Source organism: Mytilus californianus, unplaced genomic scaffold (assembly GCF_021869535.1).
Source record: "Mytilus californianus isolate M0D057914Y unplaced genomic scaffold, xbMytCali1.0.p SCAF_12, whole genome shotgun sequence".
NCBI classification, from domain to species: domain Eukaryota; kingdom Metazoa; phylum Mollusca; class Bivalvia; order Mytilida; family Mytilidae; genus Mytilus; species Mytilus californianus.
Window position 1 is genome coordinate 61,120,712 of NW_026262604.1, and position 22,251 is coordinate 61,142,962.

At 31.2% G+C, this 22,251-nt stretch overlaps 1 protein-coding gene across 11 annotated transcripts in view; it reads right to left on the minus strand.

Moving 5' to 3' along the window:
• LOC127722146 (intermembrane lipid transfer protein VPS13A-like) overlaps positions 1-22,251 on the minus strand; it is a 174,748-nt gene that overhangs the window by 69,429 nt on the left and 83,068 nt on the right. For 10 of the 11 annotated variants that reach the window (XM_052228992.1, XM_052228998.1, XM_052228996.1 and 7 more), the window contains 11 exons: positions 21,164-21,310; positions 20,368-20,489; positions 19,126-19,242; positions 18,589-18,741; positions 17,483-17,647; positions 16,692-16,706; positions 13,858-13,977; positions 13,045-13,170; positions 8,409-8,570; positions 7,567-7,689; positions 6,480-6,623 (listed from right to left, as the gene is read on the minus strand). In XM_052228992.1, coding sequence (XP_052084952.1) covers positions 6,480-6,623; positions 7,567-7,689; positions 8,409-8,570; positions 13,045-13,170; positions 13,858-13,977; positions 16,692-16,706; positions 17,483-17,647; positions 18,589-18,741; positions 19,126-19,242; positions 20,368-20,489; positions 21,164-21,310 — 1,394 coding nt within the window. The remainder of the gene's footprint in view (positions 1-6,479; positions 6,624-7,566; positions 7,690-8,408; positions 8,571-13,044; positions 13,171-13,857; positions 13,978-16,691; positions 16,707-17,482; positions 17,648-18,588; positions 18,742-19,125; positions 19,243-20,367; positions 20,490-21,163; positions 21,311-22,251) is intronic. The other variant, XM_052228991.1, reaches the window with a different exon arrangement.

Sequence of the window (22,251 nt, forward strand, 5' to 3'; positions counted from 1 at the left end):
TAAATCATTAACAGAACAAATTTTACAATCAAACTATAGAACATGATACTGTGAATTCATTTGTTTCCCTTGGTACCAATTTAAGTGAACTGAGCAAATATTCATTTTTGAGGATATTTGATTTCAGGGCTTTTCCAAAGTCTGTACACAATCCTTGAGAACATGTGTACTTTGTTGAACATTTAAATTCATGGTTCACTTGCTCCAATGAAATCAACAAAAATTAGTATTCAACAAATAATAATAAAACGGGATTTGACGGTAGTGAATGCTGTTTTACTGGTGATGCAGAGTGGAGATGTCCGTCAAATCTTAAATGGTTCCTGTTCTAATGCAATACTTGAAAATATTAGAAATAAATATTTGAAATATCCAAGAAATATTATGCGATTGAACAATGTTGATGACGATGACAATGACTCTGACTGTCAACCATAGAATTGACATGATTTGTTATACAATAAATAAATAGAGAATGTGTCCAATGCCTCCACTTACATATAAAGTAATAAAGGGACATAAATAGAGAACTTTCAAAGGGATCCCACCCAAATTCAAACTTGATGTGTTTTATGGTAATAACCATTGTGTATAAGCTTTATAACATTTGGTTGAGGCAAACTAAAGTTAGCGAATGGAAACAAAAAATTCAGCAATTTTTCCATTTATAAAGTGGCATAACTCAAGAACGGTGAAAGTGGCCCCACCCAAATTCAAACTTGATCTGTGTTTTGTGGTAATATGCTTTGTGTATAAGTTTCATAACATTTGTTCACAGGAAACTCAAGTTGGAGAACGGAAACCAATTTCGGGGAGTACGTATGGACGGACAAGGGTAAACCTTAAAGCCCCCGCCCCTATGACTGTTTATGTTCCATTGAATTAGAATACATGAACCATACTTATTTTTGTATATTTTTTTTTACTGAAAAATGAATAAATATTAAATCCATCATATATATATATATATATCTGTATTTGCATTTCATGATTGAAGCACACAATTATCATAAAACAACAAAATAAACAATTTGTTGTTCTGTAAACCTTTTATAAATATCTCAGATAAATGAACACTTGAGAGCAATTTCCAATATCATTAATATTTCCAAGGGGAATAACTCTATTCAAAATATTTGATCAGCACTGATTTTTGAAATTGTCCAAGACATTGCTGATATTAACCTATAATATAAATTGGATAAATAAATGTGGATAGTGTCCACATGTGGACACAGATGATGCCCCCGCTTGCATATCATATAGTTATAGAGAGACATAACTGAAGAACAATAAAAGTGACGCTACCCAAATTTGAACTTGATCTGAGTTTTGTGGTAATAAGCATTGTGTGTAAGTCTCATAACATTTGGTTGAGGCTAATTTAAGTAGAGAAAAGAAACTAAAAATTCAGCAATTTTTCTATTTGTAAACACGCATAACTCTAGAACGGTTGTGTATAAGTTTTATAACATTTGGTTGAGACAAACTAAAGTTAGAGAACGGAAATGAAAAATTCAGCAATTTTTATGTTTATAAAGGGACATAACTCAAGAATGGTAAAAGTGTCGCCACCAAATTTCGTACTTAATCTGTATTATGTAGTAATAAGCATTGTGTATAAGTTTCATAACATTTGGTTGAGGCAAACTAAAGTTAGAAAACGGAAACAAAAAATTGGTACTTGATCTTAGTTTTGTGGTAATGAATATTGTGTATAGGTTTCATAATGTTTGGTTGGGGCAAACTTAAGTTACAGAATTTAAACTAAAAATTTTGCAATCTTTCGATTTTTAAAGGGACATAACTCAATAATGGTTAAAGTGACACTACCCAAATTCAACTTGATCTGTGTTTTATCAGTGAAAGTCAAAATTAAACATTGCATAGTATAAAGCATTGATTGTAGTTGATTCAACTATAATCATGGACAAAGGAAGATAACTCCAATTTTAAAAATTACTTGATATTTAGAAGAAAATAAAAATTTTGCAATTTTTCCATTTATAAAGGGGCAAAACTCTAGAACAGTTAAAGTGACGCCACCAAAATTCAAACTTGATCTGAGTTTTGTGGTAATAAGCATTGTGTGTAAGTCTCATAACATTTGGTTGAGGCTAATTTAAGTAGAGAAAAGAAACTAAAAATTCAGCAATTTTTCTATTTGTAAACACGCATAACTCTAGAACGGTTGTGTATAAGTTTTATAACATTTGGTTGAGACAAACTAAAGTTAGAGAACGGAAATGAAAAATTCAGCAATTTTTATGTTTATAAAGGGACATAACTCAAGAATGGTAAAAGTGTCGCCACCAAATTTCGTACTTAATCTGTATTATGTAGTAATAAGCATTGTGTATAAGTTTCATAACATTTGGTTGAGGCAAACTAAAGTTAGAAAACGGAAACAAAAAATTGGTACTTGATCTTAGTTTTGTGGTAATGAATATTGTGTATAGGTTTCATAATGTTTGGTTGGGGCAAACTTAAGTTACAGAATTTAAACTAAAAATTTTGCAATCTTTCGATTTTTAAAGGGACATAACTCAATAATGGTTAAAGTGACACTACCCAAATTCAACTTGATCTGTGTTTTATCAGTGAAAGTCAAAATTAAACATTGCATAGTATAAAGCATTGATTGTAGTTGATTCAACTATAATCATGGACAAAGGAAGATAACTCCAATTTTAAAAATTACTTGATATTTAGAAGAAAATAAAAATTTTGCAATTTTTCCATTTATAAAGGGGCAAAACTCTAGAACAGTTAAAGTGACGCCACCAAAATTCAAACTTGATCTGAGTTTTGTGGTAATAAGCATTGTGTGTAAGTCTCATAACATTTGGTTGAGGCTAATTTAAGTAGAGAAAAGAAACTAAAAATTCAGCAATTTTTCTATTTGTAAACATGCATAACTCTAGAACGGTTGTGTATAAGTTTTATGACATTTGGTTGAGACAAACTAAAGTTAGAGAACGGAAATGAAAAATTCAGCAATTTTTATGTTTATAAAGGGACATAACTCAAGAATGGTAAAAGTGTCGCCACCAAATTTCGTACTTAATCTGTATTATGTAGTAATAAGCATTGTGTATAAGTTTCATAACATTTGGTTGAGGCAAACTAAAGTTAGAAAACGGAAACAAAAAATTGGTACTTGATCTTAGTTTTGTGGTAATGAATATTGTGTATAGGTTTCATAATGTTTGGTTGGGGCAAACTTAAGTTACAGAATTTAAACTAAAAATTTTGCAATCTTTCGATTTTTAAAGGGACATAACTCAATAATGGTTAAAGTGACACTACCCAAATTCAACTTGATCTGTGTTTTATCAGTGAAAGTCAAAATTAAACATTGCATAGTATAAAGCATTGATTGTAGTTGATTCAACTATAATCATGGACAAAGGAAGATAACTCCAATTTTAAAAATTACTTGATATTTAGAAGAAAATAAAAATTTTGCAATTTTTCCATTTATAAAGGGGCAAAACTCTAGAACAGTTAAAGTGACGCCACCAAAATTCAAACTTGATCTGAGTTTTGTGGTAATAAGCATTGTGTGTAAGTCTCATAACATTTGGTTGAGGCTAATTTAAGTAGAGAAAAGAAACTAAAAATTCAGCAATTTTTCTATTTGTAAACATGCATAACTCTAGAATGGTTGTGTATAAGTTTTATGACATTTGGTTGAGACAAACTAAAGTAAGAGAACGGAAATGAAAAATTCAGCAATTTTTATGTTTATAAAGGGACATAACTCAAGAATGGTAAAAGTGTCGCCACCAAATTTCGTACTTAATCTGTATTATGTAGTAATAAGCATTGTGTATAAGTTTCATAACATTTGGTTGAGGCAAACTAAAGTTAGAAAACGGAAACAAAAAATTGGTACTTGATCTTAGTTTTGTGGTAATGAATATTGTGTATAGGTTTCATAATGTTTGGTTGGGGCAAACTTAAGTTACAGAATTTAAACTAAAAATTTTGCAATCTTTCGATTTTTAAAGGGACATAACTCAATAATGGTTAAAGTGACACTACCCAAATTCAACTTGATCTGTGTTTTATCAGTGAAAGTCAAAATTAAACATTGCATTGTATAAAGCATTGATTGTAGTTGATTCAACTATAATCATGGACAAAGGAAGATAACTCCAATTTTAAAAATTACTTGATATTTAGAAGAAAATAAAAATTTTGCAATTTTTCCATTTATAAAGGGGCAAAACTCTAGAACAGTTAAAGTGACGCCACCAAAATTCAAACTTGATCTGAGTTTTGTGGTAATAAGCATTGTGTGTAAGTCTCATAACATTTGGTTGAGGCTAATTTAAGTAGAGAAAAGAAACTAAAAATTCAGCAATTTTTCTATTTGTAAACACGCATAACTCTAGAACGGTTGTGTATAAGTTTTATAACATTTGGTTGAGACAAACTAAAGTTAGAGAACGGAAATGAAAAATTCAGCAATTTTTATGTTTATAAAGGGACATAACTCAAGAATGGTAAAAGTGTCGCCACCAAATTTCGTACTTAATCTGTATTATGTAGTAATAAGCATTGTGTATAAGTTTCATAACATTTGGTTGAGGCAAACTAAAGTTAGAAAACGGAAACAAAAAATTGGTACTTGATCTTAGTTTTGTGGTAATGAATATTGTGTATAGGTTTCATAATGTTTGGTTGGGGCAAACTTAAGTTACAGAATTTAAACTAAAAATTTTGCAATCTTTCGATTTTTAAAGGGACATAACTCAATAATGGTTAAAGTGACACTACCCAAATTCAACTTGATCTGTGTTTTATCAGTGAAAGTCAAAATTAAACATTGCATAGTATAAAGCATTGATTGTAGTTGATTCAACTATAATCATGGACAAAGGAAGATAACTCCAATTTTAAAAATTACTTGATATTTAGAAGAAAATAAAAATTTTGCAATTTTTCCATTTATAAAGGGGCAAAACTCTAGAACAGTTAAAGTGACGCCACCAAAATTCAAACTTGATCTGAGTTTTGTGGTAATAAGCATTGTGTGTAAGTCTCATAACATTTGGTTGAGGCTAATTTAAGTAGAGAAAAGAAACTAAAAATTCAGCAATTTTTCTATTTGTAAACACGCATAACTCTAGAACGGTTGTGTATAAGTTTTATAACATTTGGTTGAGACAAACTAAAGTTAGAGAACGGAAATGAAAAATTCAGCAATTTTTATGTTTATAAAGGGACATAACTCAAGAATGGTAAAAGTGTCGCCACCAAATTTCGTACTTAATCTGTATTATGTAGTAATAAGCATTGTGTATAAGTTTCATAACATTTGGTTGAGGCAAACTAAAGTTAGAAAACGGAAACAAAAAATTGGTACTTGATCTTAGTTTTGTGGTAATGAATATTGTGTATAGGTTTCATAATGTTTGGTTGGGGCAAACTTAAGTTACAGAATTTAAACTAAAAATTTTGCAATCTTTCGATTTTTAAAGGGACATAACTCAATAATGGTTAAAGTGACACTACCCAAATTCAACTTGATCTGTGTTTTATCAGTGGAAGTCAAAATTAAACATTGCATTGTATAAAGCATTGATTGTAGTTGATTCAACTATAATCATGGACAAAGGAAGATAACTCCAATTTTAAAAATTACTTGATATTTAGAAGAAAATAAAAATTTTGCAATTTTTCCATTTATAAAGGGGCAAAACTCTAGAACAGTTAAAGTGACGCCACCAAAATTCAAACTTGATCTGTGTTTTGTGGTAAGTAGCATTGTGTATAAGTTTCATAACATTTGGTTGAGGCAAACTTAAGTTAGAGAACGGAAACTAAAAATTTTACAATTTTTCCATTTATAAAGGGGCATAACTCTAGAACAGTTAATGTGACGCCACCAAAATTCAAACTTGATCTGTGTTTTGTAGTAATAAGCATTGTGTATAAGTTCCATAACATTTAGTTTAGGCAAACTTAAGTAAGAGAACGGAAACTAAAAATTTTGCAATTTTTCCATTTATAAAGGGGCATAACTCTAGAACAGTTAACGTGACACCACCAATATTCAAACTTGATCTGTGTTTTGTGGTAATAAGCATTGTGTATAAGTTTCATAACATTTGGTTCAGGCAAACTTAAGTTAGAGAAAGGAAACCAATTTTGGGACGTACATACAGAAGGACAAGGGTAAAACTTAATGCCCCCACCGCTATGGCGGGGGCATAAAAGATGGCAAAAATTCTATATGAGAGAGTGCTTGCAATGCAATTTACCATATAATTAATATTTTCAAGAAGCATAACTCTTTTCAAAATAATTGATCAGCACTGATTTTCAAACTAGTCCAAGACATTGCTGATATAAACCTATGATATAAGTTTCATAAATCTCTGTACACATGAGAACGTGGGGAACAACAATTTGAAATCATTTCTCGATACCTGCATTTAGGGTAAAGAGACATGAGTATTGAAACTGACCTGGAAAATGAACTTTTTCTCATCTCCTTCTTGTGCTGCCTTTATCACTGAAGCCTTTCTACTCAGGCCTTTCTTTTTATTCCAAAGTTCTAACTGTCTGTCTGGTGTCATCTTTACTTTGAAATTATCTGCATCCTGTGGCATCTGTATAATACAAACATTAGTAATTAAAAGTGAGTCTACATATCATTTGTATGCCTGATCTATATGTGGTGTTCTTACTAAACATAAATACCAACTAATTTTCGCAAGCAATTTTTTTTTCGCAGTAGAAATATACTGTAAACCAACTTATTTTCCAGGATACTTTATTTCGCGTTTAGCCCTTTCTAGCCCACTTCGCATCGATCTAATTTCAGGATTTTTATGAAGTTAGATAAGGAAAGATCCAAGTTTTTAATTTTCGCGAAAGTCATGAAAATAAATTGCTTGCGAAAATTAGTTGGTTTACAGTAATGCGAACATGAAATGTATTGAATATGTAAAACTTGAATATTTCCTTGTATAAATACAACAACAATGTTGTAAAATGGCTGAAACTAATAGCCACAAAGCAGGCTAGAAACAGCTAAATGTGAAATTAAGTACTCATGAAAATAAATTTGTAATTCCTACATGTTTGGCTAGCCATAAAACTAGGTTCAACCCACCATTTTTTCTTAAAATGTCCTGTACCAAGTCAGGAATATGGCAATTGTTATCACATAGTCCGTTTTTATGTATGTTGGGGTTTGTTTTTGTAGCAGTTCAATATTTCTGTTGTTCCATTTGTTTCCTCTTATAGTTGATGTGTTTCCCCCAGTTTTGTTTTGTGACCCTGATTTGTTTCAGTTAAATCGATTTATGTCTATTGAACAGCAGTATACTACTATTGCCTTTCTTTATCTATAAAACTTCAGTTACACATTTTCACTTCATAAAGACTACATTTTTTCAAAAGGACCTTATTCAGACTGCCATTCATTTGATAATGGAAACTGAAATAACTTGACCGCATATACATGCTGTTTGTACTTGTTTTTTTTCTTCAATACAGAAACATTATTTATTTCCACCTTATTGTACAAGGTATAAATATAAGACTTACTTCAAAAGAATTGTCCAGTTTCATAATAATTTCTATCCCTGTAAGGTTCTGTACACAGAAAGGAGAAATTATCTCCCCTGCCTTCTCTGACGGCTCAACCAACCTGTATGCATCTCCAAAAGACTAAAACAAAAGTAGATGATTAAATACCTAAATATACACAGAAAGGAGAGACTATCTCTCCTGCCTTCTCTGACGGTTCCACCAACCTGTATGTATTGCCAAAAGACTAAAACAAAAGTAGATGATTAAATACTTAAATATACACAGAAAGGAGAGATTATCTCTCCTGCCTTCTCTGACGGCTCAACCAACTGGTATGCATCTCCAAAAGACTAAAACAAAAACAACTGATTTAATAATACCTAAATATACACAGAAAGAAGATATAAGGATAAAATTTATTTAATTTCTATTTGCTTTTGCTATTCTATTTTTGTGAAGATTATGTCTATGTAAAAAGTCTAACAATTGCTTATTAAAAATAAAAAGAAAGAAAGTAATAATCAATACTATCTTAGCAAGCTACTAAACCATTTAACAACTGTTTCATATAAAAATTTGTGTTTACTTCCTTTAGGCCAAAAAAAAAATAAAATGTGTGTTTCCTATTACATCTTTGAAAAAAATAGGGTAGGTAGGTACAGATTTTTCTTTATTTTACCATTTTTTTTTACATTGAGTCTATGGGAGGGACATTCTGACTTTAACAGTGCTTATTGAAAAATGACAAAAAAAACTTTAGGCTATTTTTGAGCTTAAAAAATAGGGAGGGTAGGGTAATAGGAAACACACATCTTTTTTATTTGGCCTTACAACTCTACATTAGTTTTGTTACATACCTTGCCAAGATTCTGTAGAACCTCTAAACAAGTCTTTGACATTATCAGCTGCATCTCGTCATGGGAGAAGACTGTAACAGTCATCTTAGGAGGAGGTAGTACTATGTCTACAGAATCTCCATCCTCATCTGGAGGAGGAGGCAAGTCATCATTCATCATCACCTACAATATATACAAACTTTTCAGGTGGAGCTCAGTAAAGGACTAGCTTTGATGAAAAACATTCTTTTTCTCAATCTGATTATAATACAAATCATTGTACACGCTTTGCTCACAAGAATCTGACAACACTCCATTCTATTTTCTGTTCTAGTAATTATAAAATCAGCCTATGAAATTTCTGCCTCCAAATTTTTGAAGATGTGTATTCTCAAGACAAAATCAGAGGACCCCGAAAAGTAGAAGGCAATCATTTCTCTTTTCCTCATTCTCTTGTTGATTAAATATCTCCTGGTTAGTAAGGATTGAGACATTGCAGTCTCCCAAATGGTCCTTGGTGAAACAATATACATAAACTGCTTCAGAGATAGAACTTTCACTCCTGAAGGTGTCTCAGATCTCTCAGTCTTGAGCTCTTTCAAATGCAAGATTCATAATTTCCTCTTTGTTATTTCATTATGATAGAGACTAAATAAAAGCTTTATCTTAAATCCCCTTTAAAATATCATGTATCAGTTCTTTTGGCTTTTCTTTAAAAAATTCTACTAATTAAAACAATCTGAAAATTGTTTAGCCAATAAATTGACAGGATTAATAGTCAATTTCTACACATTTTAAATTAATAATGTTGAGTGAGGCATGCATAGCAGCAGGCTTTTGAGGCAGCCTGTCTTGCACCTTTTGAATTCTATAAGTTTTGTATTATATATTCAAACATGGATTTATGAGATTGGAACATTGGTAAACTATTGTTGTCACTTATTTACAGTGGTCAGTTTTACTGGTCAAAGAAACAAGAATGGTCAGTTTAAACAATCAGCATGTACACATCCATATTTTTGAAAGTGATGGATGCATCTCAAACTTCTATGATAGCAGTTGTAACCAGAGAACATGATTCTTTCTAGAAAATCACATTGTCTCCTCCAGGCCTTCAACACGCAACCTCTGTGTTACAAGTCAGCGCTCTAAGCGACCAAGCTAAAGTATTACTTCCCTAGCTCAACTGCTAATAATTGGTTATGTATATACTATGCAAGGGAAGCAATCCTATAGCAGTGATTGGCTGAAATGATATATGCAGTTGTGCTGTTCCTTCCTTTGGTTTGAAGTGAATTGATATACCACATAAAATTGAGAATGGAAATAGGGAATGCTTCAAAGAGAAAACAACCCGACCGAAGTGCAGAAAACAGCCCATGGCCACCAATGGTTTTTCAATGTAGCGAGAAAATCCCACACCTGGAGGCTGGCTTCAGCTGGCCTCTAAACAATAATGTATTTCTTCTGTTGCCTATTCTGACATCGGACTCAGACTTTCATTTCGTTCTTTTCAACTGAGTTTTACTGTGCGTATTGCTGTGTGTTTGTTTTTTCTACATTGGCTAGCTATAGAGGTATAGGGGAGGGTTGAGATCTCACAAAACATGTTTAACTCTGCCGCATTTTTGCACCTGTCCCAAGTCAGGAGCCTCTGGCCTTTGTTAGTCTTGTCTGTTATTTTAATTTTAGTTCATTAATATGTTTCGGAGTTTAGTGTGACATCCATTTTCACTGAACTAGTACACATTTTTGTTAAGGGGCCAGCTGAAGTCTGCCTCCGGGTGTGAGATTTTTTCGCTGCGTTGAAGACCCATTGGTTGCCTTGGGCTGTTTCCTGCTCTTTGGTCTGGTTGTTGTCTCTTTGACACATTCTCAATTTTATTTTTAGTTCAGCGAAAATGGACGTCAAACTAAACTCTAACATATAAGACTAACAAAGGCCAGAGGTTCCTGATTTGGGACAGGCGAAAATATGTGGCGGGGTTGAATATGTGAGATCTCAACCCTCCTCCTATACCTCTAGCCAATGTGGAATAAACAAACACACAGCAATACGCACAGTAAAATTCAGTTTAAAAAAAGTCTGAGTCTTCTTTTACATTATGACGAGTACATAAAATACTGGCTACTCATTATAAAACCTATCCATACACATATTTCATTAACCACTTGACACTTATAGCAATACCTTTCTAATTCTTACTAAATAATGTTAAAAAAGGTGTTAACAAAAATTCTGAACTCCAAGGTAAATTAAATCTTTCTATCTCAGGCCAGACTTTTTGTATTATCTGTTTAACAAGATCCGCCGACTCCAATTTCCCGATTTCAGAATAAAAATAAAAGAAGTGCTTTTTACTTTTATTTTTATTTTTCCCACCGACTGTTACAAAATACTCAGAACAAAAATAAAATCTGTGGTTTACGATTCCCGCTTTCGTCATCGGTAATATTTAATTTTTACCAAGTCTATGAAACAGCAATTTTAAAGTAAAGAAATTAAAGGCATAAATGATTTATGACTTCAAAAAAGAGGTTAAAGCATTGATTTTTTAAGCTGGTGGCATGTTTTTTCATAAAAAAACAGTTTGTTTAAAACCACTTTAGCCAGTACTTGTTACACGAGAGAGTACATCAAATCATTCTAACTTTCGGCTAAATAAGTTATTACTTCATTTGAACTTGATGAAATTAGCCTGAAGTAAATTTGTAATCCATGTATTGCATTAAAAACGTCATATTCCTTTCCAAAAAGTGTATCAAACATCATTTACTTTTGTAAAGTTTTCTCGGACATTTAAATTATTGGGTATATTTTTGAAGAACTACGGATCGGAGTCGGGATTTCATCGGAAGCGGACCCGCTATGACTGAAATCCGGATTCTTGCGATAATGACTACGGACGCATGAATGGCACTGCTGACAGACAAAAAATGATCCCAAAAGGAAAAATTACGCATTCCACATGCATTAACGTACTTTTGGTTAGATATTTTTGATTAATGTTTATATTTCCTTTTTAATGCATTGTTTCAATTTATAAGTTAATGTTGCTCAACCATGTCTATTACACTAATATAAAATAATTATATTATTTCCAAGCTTAAAGGTTAAATGAATATATCTTTTTAATGAAAAATAATTAATTTCATGAACATGATAACAGAGTAGTTTTTTTAATTGAAATGTATATACAGTATAAACATGTAACATACACTAAGAGGTTCCTGACTGGTAATATACATATATATATATATAGTGTATATGCAGGGAGGTTGATATATTTGCCTGGTGCATATGCATGGATCTAAATTAGAGGACATACAGAATCAAAAGATATTTTTATGTTCATATTAATAGAAGGTTAATATACTGGTCTGTTTTCATTTCATTGTTCTTGTATTTTGATAAAGTCTGGCCTCACTCCAAATTAAAATGAATTATAGTGTTAAGATGTTAATAGATCTCTACAACCAAATGACAAATTTTTAATTAAGAATGTAATCAAAGCAATTTTATGTCAATAGTATTAGTTGCAAACAAACAAAAGCCTTCTTAGTGAATGTGATCTTTAGGCACATTTGTAGGTTACCAGTATGAGAAAATTCTTAGTGCAAAAATGTCAAACCAGTTATTACCAGTGAAAACTTGTGTGAAAGTGCCTTCAGATTCTTATATTAATTTCCAGAGTTTAGTGTTTAAAAAAATTGAATCATTTTAAAATATACATCAGTTTTTTCTTACCATCCATTCAAACTAAAATGTATTACATTTTTATTACGATATGTGCTAATAGAAAAACAATTCTTGCATCTTAAACTTAATGACTTTAAAATGAATACATCAAGTTCTAATAAGAAAGATTGATATTGTTAATTTTATATATATATATATATATAGTCGGTTTGACTTTTTTATTGTATAAATTTCAAGATTGTTATAGTTTAATTTGAATAGACTGATATATGATTCATTCAACATCACAATCATATTTACTGATGAAGGATATCTGTTATCCGAAATATTTATAAATAATTACATTTATAGTTCCTTTTTTTGTTATTGGTGTTGTTGTGTACACTTTTTAGGCGTTTATATAATTTATTTATTGTGTACATGTATCGTTACTCGTAACGATCCAGCGCCCTCGTGGGAAAAATCGTTGACTATTATTCAGACGTTTTATATATATATATATATATATATATATAGTGCAGTGTTAATATTTGTATTTAATCAATCTTTTTAGGCTAAATTTAAAGAAAAAGTCCAATAAATATGATATGTAACATAATTTTAGGAATCAATTTAAAGTTAAGTCTTTCTTCATATCCATTGAAGAAGGATATTTCATCTAGACAATCCAATGTTTAGCACAGAAAAACATAATAAAGGTGGAACAATAATTTGTCAAAGAATTATATTGAAATTTGAAATTTTATACCATATTGAAAGTAACAGAAAATACTTCCACAACATTTAACTCTGGTGGATAGTTTTCTGATTGGCAATCATACCACATCTCCCTATTTTTATAATAAAAATAATTTAAGACAGACTGAAACCACCTATACTTTATTTTTGTGATCCACCATAAAAATTTGAGTCAAGGTAAAATAATAGTGTTGGTTCAGTAAGCAGACCTATACAAACCTCTAGTCCTAGTTCCCAACGTTTCATTTTACCATCCTCCACAACAGGTTCTAGTAGTGGTTCCCAGACAGATAGTTTCTCATTGTAGTATGCTACTTCTAACTTCAATGTACTCTCTACACTTAACTGAAAGTTTTAATCCATAATTTAAGTGACAGTTGACATGGATGATTCTTCTAACATATCATATTTTCTTACATAAATAATTGTTGGAATTCTTTTTACAGAGTATAAATGCAAATGAACTATTTTCTTTGATCAATGTTACATTTAATATGAATAAAAGATGCTGGGTACATGTAATTGAGACAATACCAAACAACACTAAAAAATTCAAATCACAAATTCTAAATGTCTGTTTCAATTTTCTTTTTATTTAAAAGAAATGAAAAGTAACTATTATGACAATGTATTCTAATTGTAAGCTATTTCCAAGGTTAGAGGTAAGGCTATTTTCCAAATATGTTTAACTGCCTCACACTCTTTATGTGCCTGTCCCAAGGTTAGATTTGTAATCCAGAGGTTTTCGTTGGTTGCTGAATGCCCTAATTGTTTTTTTCTTTCTTTTAAAGCTGTTAGTTTTCTATGTTGTATTACTTCACATTTTGTTATCCTGGTCTTTATACCTCATTTTAATGATTGGCCACTAGCTTACTATAGGAAATGTGTTTTGCTCATTTTTGAAAGTTGTGCGGGGGACTAGTTGCTGCTTACATCTTTGTCCTTTGGTCTTTGGTGGATAATTGTCTCACTGGCAAGCATTCCACATTACCTTAGTGTTATATTCATTTCTTAATTTCATTTTTAGCTAACCTTTGAACTCCAATCTTTGACCTCTCCAGAGAAGGAAGCTTCTACTATCAATAATGGAACAGTCCTCTTTCCTACACCCCCCTCTATCTTGATAACCATGGTTGGTATCTTGGCTATCAACTGTGAAAAAAAGAAATCAGCTAACTAAACAAATACTCTTCTGTATGACATCAAAATATATTTAATACAGACTTAAAAATCAATAATTTGTCTAAAGACATATGGTTTATTTTCTCATGCATTGCTTGGTGTCTATTTTTAAGGATGTACTAAGGCAGTAAGGATAGGTTTAGGAATTTTTGTCAGATGTTCGGACTCCTTGGTTTTTTCCTACAATACAGATTAAATTATTTTGCCCCATAAAAATCAACGATACAGATTAAAATATTTTGCCCCATAAAAACCAACGATACAGTGTAAAACATTTAGTCACATAACACCCATTTCTCTTTTCATACAAGATTTCAATAGCTAATAAAAGGTCATTTACCAAAATTTAAGCAAATTCTAGATTTCTTTCCTTTCTATTTGAGACCTAAATAATGCCATGCTAAATATATGGTAAAAGTCAGAGTCAGCCTTTTCCCGCCATTTTAAAAAAAATTATATATCTCGAAAAAGTGCTCCATAACCTATCAATATTTTTAGCTTATTTTGTTCCTCAACTAATGCTCTTCTGACTTATAGTATCAATTTTAAATGCTAATTTTTTTTAATTTCGCCTAAGTACATCCCTTAGTACAATTAATGTGGATTCATTTATTATTTCTGAGTACCAATTTTCTTAGATTAAGGAAATATTGTATTTTTGTGGAAATTTGATTCTATAGTTTTGTCCAAGTCTGCATACAAGCCTATCAAAATTTGCACTTCATTGAACATATAAATTTGTGATTCACATATACCCTCGAAATCCAATGAATATAAAAAAAAATTGTACTTTAAAATTTATACATTTAAATTTATGATTCATGTATACAAATGATAATTGGTATACTAACAATAGTAATGAATCCACAGTAATTATTAGCTGACATGAAAAACAAATTGGAGATAACAGCTGACAACAGTGTCCAAGAAAATGAAATAGAAGAGGTTTGGTTCTAAGCCTCTTAACCCGATTAACTTTGTGAAGAAAAATTTATAAAATGAATAATCCATTTTAGACAAGGAAGTTAAATAAGGTCTGTATATTCTACTGTTGTTTAGTCATTTTAGATCATTATCTTTAGAATTTGCACTTACAATATTAAATTATGAAAAGTTATGAAATTTCTCATGCACTAAAGAACTCTTTCAAATATGCATTTTTTTAGCAGTAAACTTGAATGATGCATTGAACTTGTCAATAGTTTTAAGTGCAAGGTCAAACTTGAAAGCAGAACAATTAAAAGGTGAAAATGTGACAAATATATATCAACAATTGTTCAGAGCAGGCACTGCGACATGTAGAAGTGGCCTAATATTTTTATTTTAATGAAATAGCATGCTAGCATCCAATAATCCTAAAAGAAAATATCTCCAAACCTTTATTATTTAAGGTTAATAAAGGAAGCACCATCAGGCAATTACATTTACTGATAAATTTATAGAGTTTCAAAATTAACAAAACAAATCTTACAGGCTTAGAAAATTAACTTGTAAATTACATGCAAACTGTATTAACATTTATCGCTATTTTATGAAATTTTCCTTTGATCTTACTGACTGATAATTTCCTATCTCAGCACAGTAGAGTGATATGAAAAATTATCGCTAAAAACTAAAGGCGCACGTGCTGTTGTCAATGAAATTAACAACGTCGTCATAGGTAAAATAGCGATAAACAGATTATCATTAGTCATCTCAACTCGATTGCTTTTCTGACTTTCGCCGTACTGACTCAAGCGAGAAAATCAATCTCGTTGAGATGACCAACGATAATCTATAAATCTATTCTATTCTTCTACAAATAAAATAATTAACACATAAACAAATTTCTAAGTACGAGCTAAAAATAGTAACTCAAAAAGTAAATCAATACATTGATAAACATAGCAACATAAGGGGCAAGCATTACATCTGCACATAACCATGGCCTCTCTATTCAATGTTAGTTCCTGTCCCTTAATATGAAAGTTTGGACTTCACCCGTTATAGAAATGTTTACACTTGATATTAAGTAAAGTATAGTATATATAGCATTTGGAAATATAAAGAATGATTATAGTTATTTTCTTACATTCCTATGCAACAGACTTTTTTGTTTTATTCAAAGTGCATGCATAATCAAAAACTCTTGAAGCTTCCAGGATAACAGCATCCAATTAGCAGATATTATGTCATGTGATGTAAATATGCTTTTGTGAATAAATTGTTCCCTTATATTATTTGATTATTTTTTCAAGAACAGGCATAACAGCCAATAATTATCACTTTAATCTCGGAAAGATATTACTTCGGCTCACCCTACAATACAAAGCTGTAAAGCGGTTGAAATTTATGAAGGTAAATACTGCAAACCAACTTTTTTACACAATTAGCAGTATCTAGCTGACTTCTCTGCAAATTTCTAAATGGTTTTCTTATTCCATTGATGTATTGATGAAAAGTTTGACATATGGAAAGAAGACTTCAACCCCATCCCTCCCTACATTTAATTTTGAAATAGCCCTTAGTTGTTTTGCAAAAGCAAAAAAAATAATTTTTTCGTATCAAAGGCAACATGATTTATATTTAGTTACATTCTTGTATACACCTATAAATAAGGATTTTATTACATTTTGAAGAAAAGTCAAAGAAATGTGCAGAATACACAAAGGGATGGTGAACATATAATTTGTAAGATGATATACCATTTCTGATGTAGTCTGAAAAAGGAATCAATACATTACACATGGCAACATAGAATTAGGTGGATATACAACATTAAAATAAAGGAATTATTATATTCATTTGGTAGATGGCTTACACAATATAATACTTTTAAAAAATGTTTGAGTCCTCCCTAGAAGAAATTTTTTACTTGCCATCTCCAAATAATACGAAAAAAAAAACCAAAATCACTCAGATCAAATTAAAATAGAAAACTTCAGGTCCTGTAGAAAAATCTGGTTGAATTCTTTCAAGCTGTTTTCAAGGAGTTGGTTGTTTTTTAAAAAGTGGCAATAACAACATGAAACAACAAAGGTGATCCTGATGTACAGCTTGCTATCAGGCAATTCAATTTAACTATAGCTGTCAAATCATTTTTAATGGGAAAGTTCTTTTGTAAATATTTTTTCACTTCAAAATCTAAATTATTCTGCATTATACATAGATTGTAAAAAGCATACAACAAATTATAATTAGATCACTACTTTCCCAAACAATGAATATCCTAACAATGGTGTAAAATCGTGTTTTATTATTTAGTGTCTGCAGTGTTAAGATTCTGCAGCACTTTTCACCAATCTTAGGAATAAAATAAATTGATTGCAAGTTACACGTAACTGTTCTTTACTTGAGAGTGATTTTTTTCTTAAGACTTTCTGTGAAAATGGCCACAGAAACAAATCAGGATCAATTAACAATGTGCAAAAATTGTCATTCCACTGGTAACGTAACCTGTTGTTTTTTTTTTATTATAGTTTTTACAGATTAATACCTGTTCTGCTCTCACTTCTTCTTCAATCAGTTCATCTAAAATTTCTTCTGGTTCCAGTTCTACCTCCTCTCCTGTTTTAAGGAACCAGAAGTCGGTTTCAGATAGCTTCTTGACCTCCCACAAGTCTACTGGTACTGTATATTTACTGGTTTCATCCTCAGAACCCTGATTATAAAAATCAAAAATTTAAAGTAATACTGAAAAATACATGACATTTTCTTTTAAATATTGATGTTAAAATTGTTAGGGCTTTTCCTTTAAAATGAATGAGGACTTAAACATTTCTTCCACAACCAGCATACTTTGTTTTAGTAATTTTGCACACATCAACAACAATAAATGATCCATGTCCAAAAATAAAACTTCCCTTTCTACAGTCCCTCATTCATTTTTGAACAGATATATCATGTTAAGGAGGGGTATTTGCGAAAAATACCAGTCGAGAGAATGTTAAATTTCGCGAGCCGTAAGGCGAGGGAAATTCATTCTCAAGACTGGTATTTTTCGCAAATACCCCTCAAAAACATGCTATATCTGTTTAATTACACCGAATGTTAACGTACAAAACGCATTGATGATCGTGACATTACAAGCGTCCAGTCGGATAGAGTATTTTTTGGCAAATACCACGGCAGAGAGGGTAAAAAAGGCATATCCTCTTTGCATATACCCCGGCGCCGTTTAAAAATGAGCGATATTCATTTGATAATAGTAAATTGGTGAAAAATACACTGGCTATCAACCAATCAAAACCCAGGATTCTTACATAAGGTGTAATTAAATAGAAAAGCCCTTAGATATTCAGAAGATGGCATGATTTCAGATATAAAGTATATTTTCATTCTCATATATTAAGCTTACCCCCAAATTGATGTCTTCACACCTTATTTTTCCTACTTATTTATTAATTTATGAAATAAATGATTCAGTATAAACATGGAACACATTTTTAAGAGGTAAAATATTTTTTTAAATCTTTCCCCTAAAAAAAGAAATGTGAGTGTTCAGAAATAATTGATTTTTTTTTTTTTTTTTATCTTTTCAAAATGTCAGGATTTGAAATTAAATTAAAAACACTTAAAAGACGTAACATTAAACACACTAACAGGCTTTGCAGCCAGTGCTGCACTGATTCCAGACATGGTTTTAATGGTAGCTGGAGATATGTTGAGGATTAAGTCTGAGGTCGCTATGTCCATGTGGGCACCTTTACCATAAGGTGTTTTACTGTAGAAGGATATCTCACAAGGGTTTAAAATCTGAAGAAAATAAATATTAATGATACATCAAAAGGAGTTAATACAGTGTCACACTTTTGTTGACTTTTTTGTGACTTTCAGATATGCTGTAGATAAAATAAGATCTTTGAAAAGTTATAAAATACAACACAGGTAAAAGAAAAATGATGCTCAAATTGAGAATAAATATATTTGTTTTTAGAAATTTAGGATTTTTTTTAATAATAAATAGGTTTTCTTTGACTCAGATAAAGTTCAATAGGTAAACATAAAATCATAAGCTAGCAATCATACTGTTTATTTTAAAACTTATTAAATTTTCATTTACTGTCAAATGGTTTATTTTTGTGGTGAATAAATTTCATGATAAGTCCAAATTTAAGCAGGTAAAACCGGTATATCCACCTGTGCAGCAATAGCTCCTCGTTTACTGAAGACACAGGAGAATATCTGTAAATCTCTGACATTGGCTGACATGTCTTGGGATTCAGGGTGGATCTTCATCTTGAAAATAACTTCCATCTAAAAATATCGAAATAAAATTTATTTACTTGTATGAGTCAAGGATGAGCAACACTATGCGTGCTACTAGTGTAGCTGAATCTATTCACACTTCAGAAACCTGAAATTACTCCCCATTGTTGGTTGGGTTCATATTGCTCAGTCTTTAGTTTTCTATTGTAGTGTTTTTTTAGACTGTTGTCCTTTTTTATTTTTTTATTTGGTTATGTGTTGTATGTTTTTCATCAACTTTTTTTATTGAACTCTTGATATCTTCTGTCTCTTAATGGTGTTTCCTGGACACATTAGTGTAGAAATGTCAGTTGTGAAATGTATATGATTTCATAAACATGTTTAAGTTGAACTTGATGTATTTTACCAAAAATGGATTTTCTGTTCATAGCATTTTGACAAATCTAGATATGACCCAAAGCCTTACACCAAAAGACTAACATTATCTTCTTTGTATAAGACATCTTGCAGCAAAATATTTTTTTTTGGAGGGCTAGGTGGTCGCTTAAACCTAAATATTACAGAGAGGATCTCAAAATAATGTTATTTTGGCAGTTTTGGCAGTTTTGCTTAAAACACTAGCAGTTTGAAGCCTTAAAGCAAATAATTTAAAACACAAAATGAATACAGACATCTATTTGATTTTATACCTTTTGTCATGCTGTGGTTTTTATAGCAAAGTCTACGGTATGGTGTTTGCTCATTGTTGAAGAACGTTGGCCTAAAATTGCATACATCCACACCCTTTTTGTCCTTGTTGGATAGTTGACTCATTGACAATCATACCACATCTCCTTGTTTTTATATCTGACAGACTAAGTCTTTGATTTAGAAAACATTTCCAGGAACCCAAAAATTAACTATATCATACTTTCTCATGTACTGTAAAAAACAATTTAGGGTTGTACTGATTTTTGCAAAATAAACATAATACAAATAATACTCTTAAAAATAGTGTTGAAACTTCTATGTCATTTGGTGTCTGGTGGAGAATTATCTCATTGGCAATTATACCACATCTTCTTATTTCTATACTGAAACAAGAATTAAGTTATCATTATGATAATAAAATCGTCTTAAGATTCAATTACTAATTACTACAAAAACGCACAAATTAGCAGTATTGATACTTACATCCAATACAAGACAGTTACAGTTAGGATTAAGTTGATCTTCGATCAGGATTATTTCTGGTTTTTCTATCTTTACAACAATGTCCATACAGTTAGATGGTGGATGAGGCAGCTCTTCTTTCACTGTTAATAGATTGACATTAAATTGTATAATTTTCTACAAATTTTGAATTTGAGATTGCATTCATGAGATAACCTGCCAATTATCAATAACGTAAATTCTAAAATTTTTGCATACATTTATGTTTAACCCACTATTTTCTTCAGAAAATGCCTGTACCAAGTAATGAATAGGACAGCTGTTTTTCATTCTGTCCATTTGTTGATATAGTCTAATGTTTGATATTGTCAGGTTTTATGGACTTTCCCTTTTTCCATTTACCTTGGTGTTCAGTATTTTTGCTATATACTTTTTAATCATTGTGATCAGTGAACCATAGACACTAATGTGAGATTATTTTTTTGCATTTTTTAACAAGAATGTGTCCATAGTACACGGATGCCCCACTCGCACTATCATTTTCTATGTTCAGTGGACCGTGAAATTGGGGTCAAAACTCTAATTTGGCATTAAAATTAGAAGGATCATATCATAGGGAACATGTGTACTAAGTTTCAAGTTGATTGGACTTCAACTTCATCAAAAACTACCTTGACCAAAAACTTTAACCTGAAGCGGGACAGACTAACGAATGGACGGACTAACGAACGAACGAACAAACGTACGAACGAACAGACCGAAAAACATAATGCCCCTCTACTATCATAGGTGGGGCATAAAAACACATGTATGATACCTTTCTTCTGTGTTTTACTTGGTTTGGTTTCTTGTTTCATCACCTCTCCCTTGTCTTTCTGTGGCATGCCTTTGGTGAAAAAATCTCCCAGGGACATCAGATAATCCAGGCAGACACATATGTACAAACTGTTCACCCTGACATCAACTGAAATACATAATGTTTCAAGTAAGAAGAGGACTACTGTAGTTGCCTTCATAATATTGTGAATGAAAGTAGACCCAATTTCGAGTTTTGGGACATTACTAGGATTGACCTCATGTCTACACCAGTTGCTCTATAAATATTTGAGCTGTGTCGCCTTTATGCAAGTGCACTTATACTTTGATTGATTTTGGAACATTCCAATACAAAAATAAAAGATGAATTTAGGTCTGTTTGTTGGGTTCTTATAACAACTCAATTTACAAACAGTTACAGACTTTCTGAAGATTTTGTCAACCCAAAATAGGTTAACAGATGTATAGATATTCATTTGCATAAGGTCGACTTCTATCCGATGCAGCTCATTTGCTAAACAATATCTTTTTTAGGTTGTGAAAAGGTTTGGAATGTGATGCTAAATCATTATGTCAGAATGTTAGTTTGGAAGAGGAAAACATTATTTGCTTCGAGCTCCATAATATCGTGAATGTTAGTACACCCAATTTCGAGTTCTGGTACTTTACTTGGACTGGCCCCATGCCTACGCCTTATTTGCTAAATAATATCTTTTTTAGTCTGTGAAGCTGAAAGTTTTGGAATGTGATGCTAAAAAATAACGGCAGAATATTTTATTTACTCTCAAAGGCAGAAAAATTATGTAGGATGCAATAAAATTTCCTCCAAACTGTCATTTAAGTTAGTAGCTGTCCAAATGAAACAGATGGTAATATTCAACAAATCATCCCATACTGGCCAGTAACTTCGTTCTTCTAGTAAGTCGGTTTATTTAATGTAATGCTAACGAAATGAAGACTTACCAAACAAACAATACTACCAGTCTTGATGAATACATTTACAATACAAAAGCTCAAGGAAAAAAATGTGGAAATGCCTGATTAAATTCTATCTAAAACTGCTATTTTTCTAATTCATGGAAAAAAAGA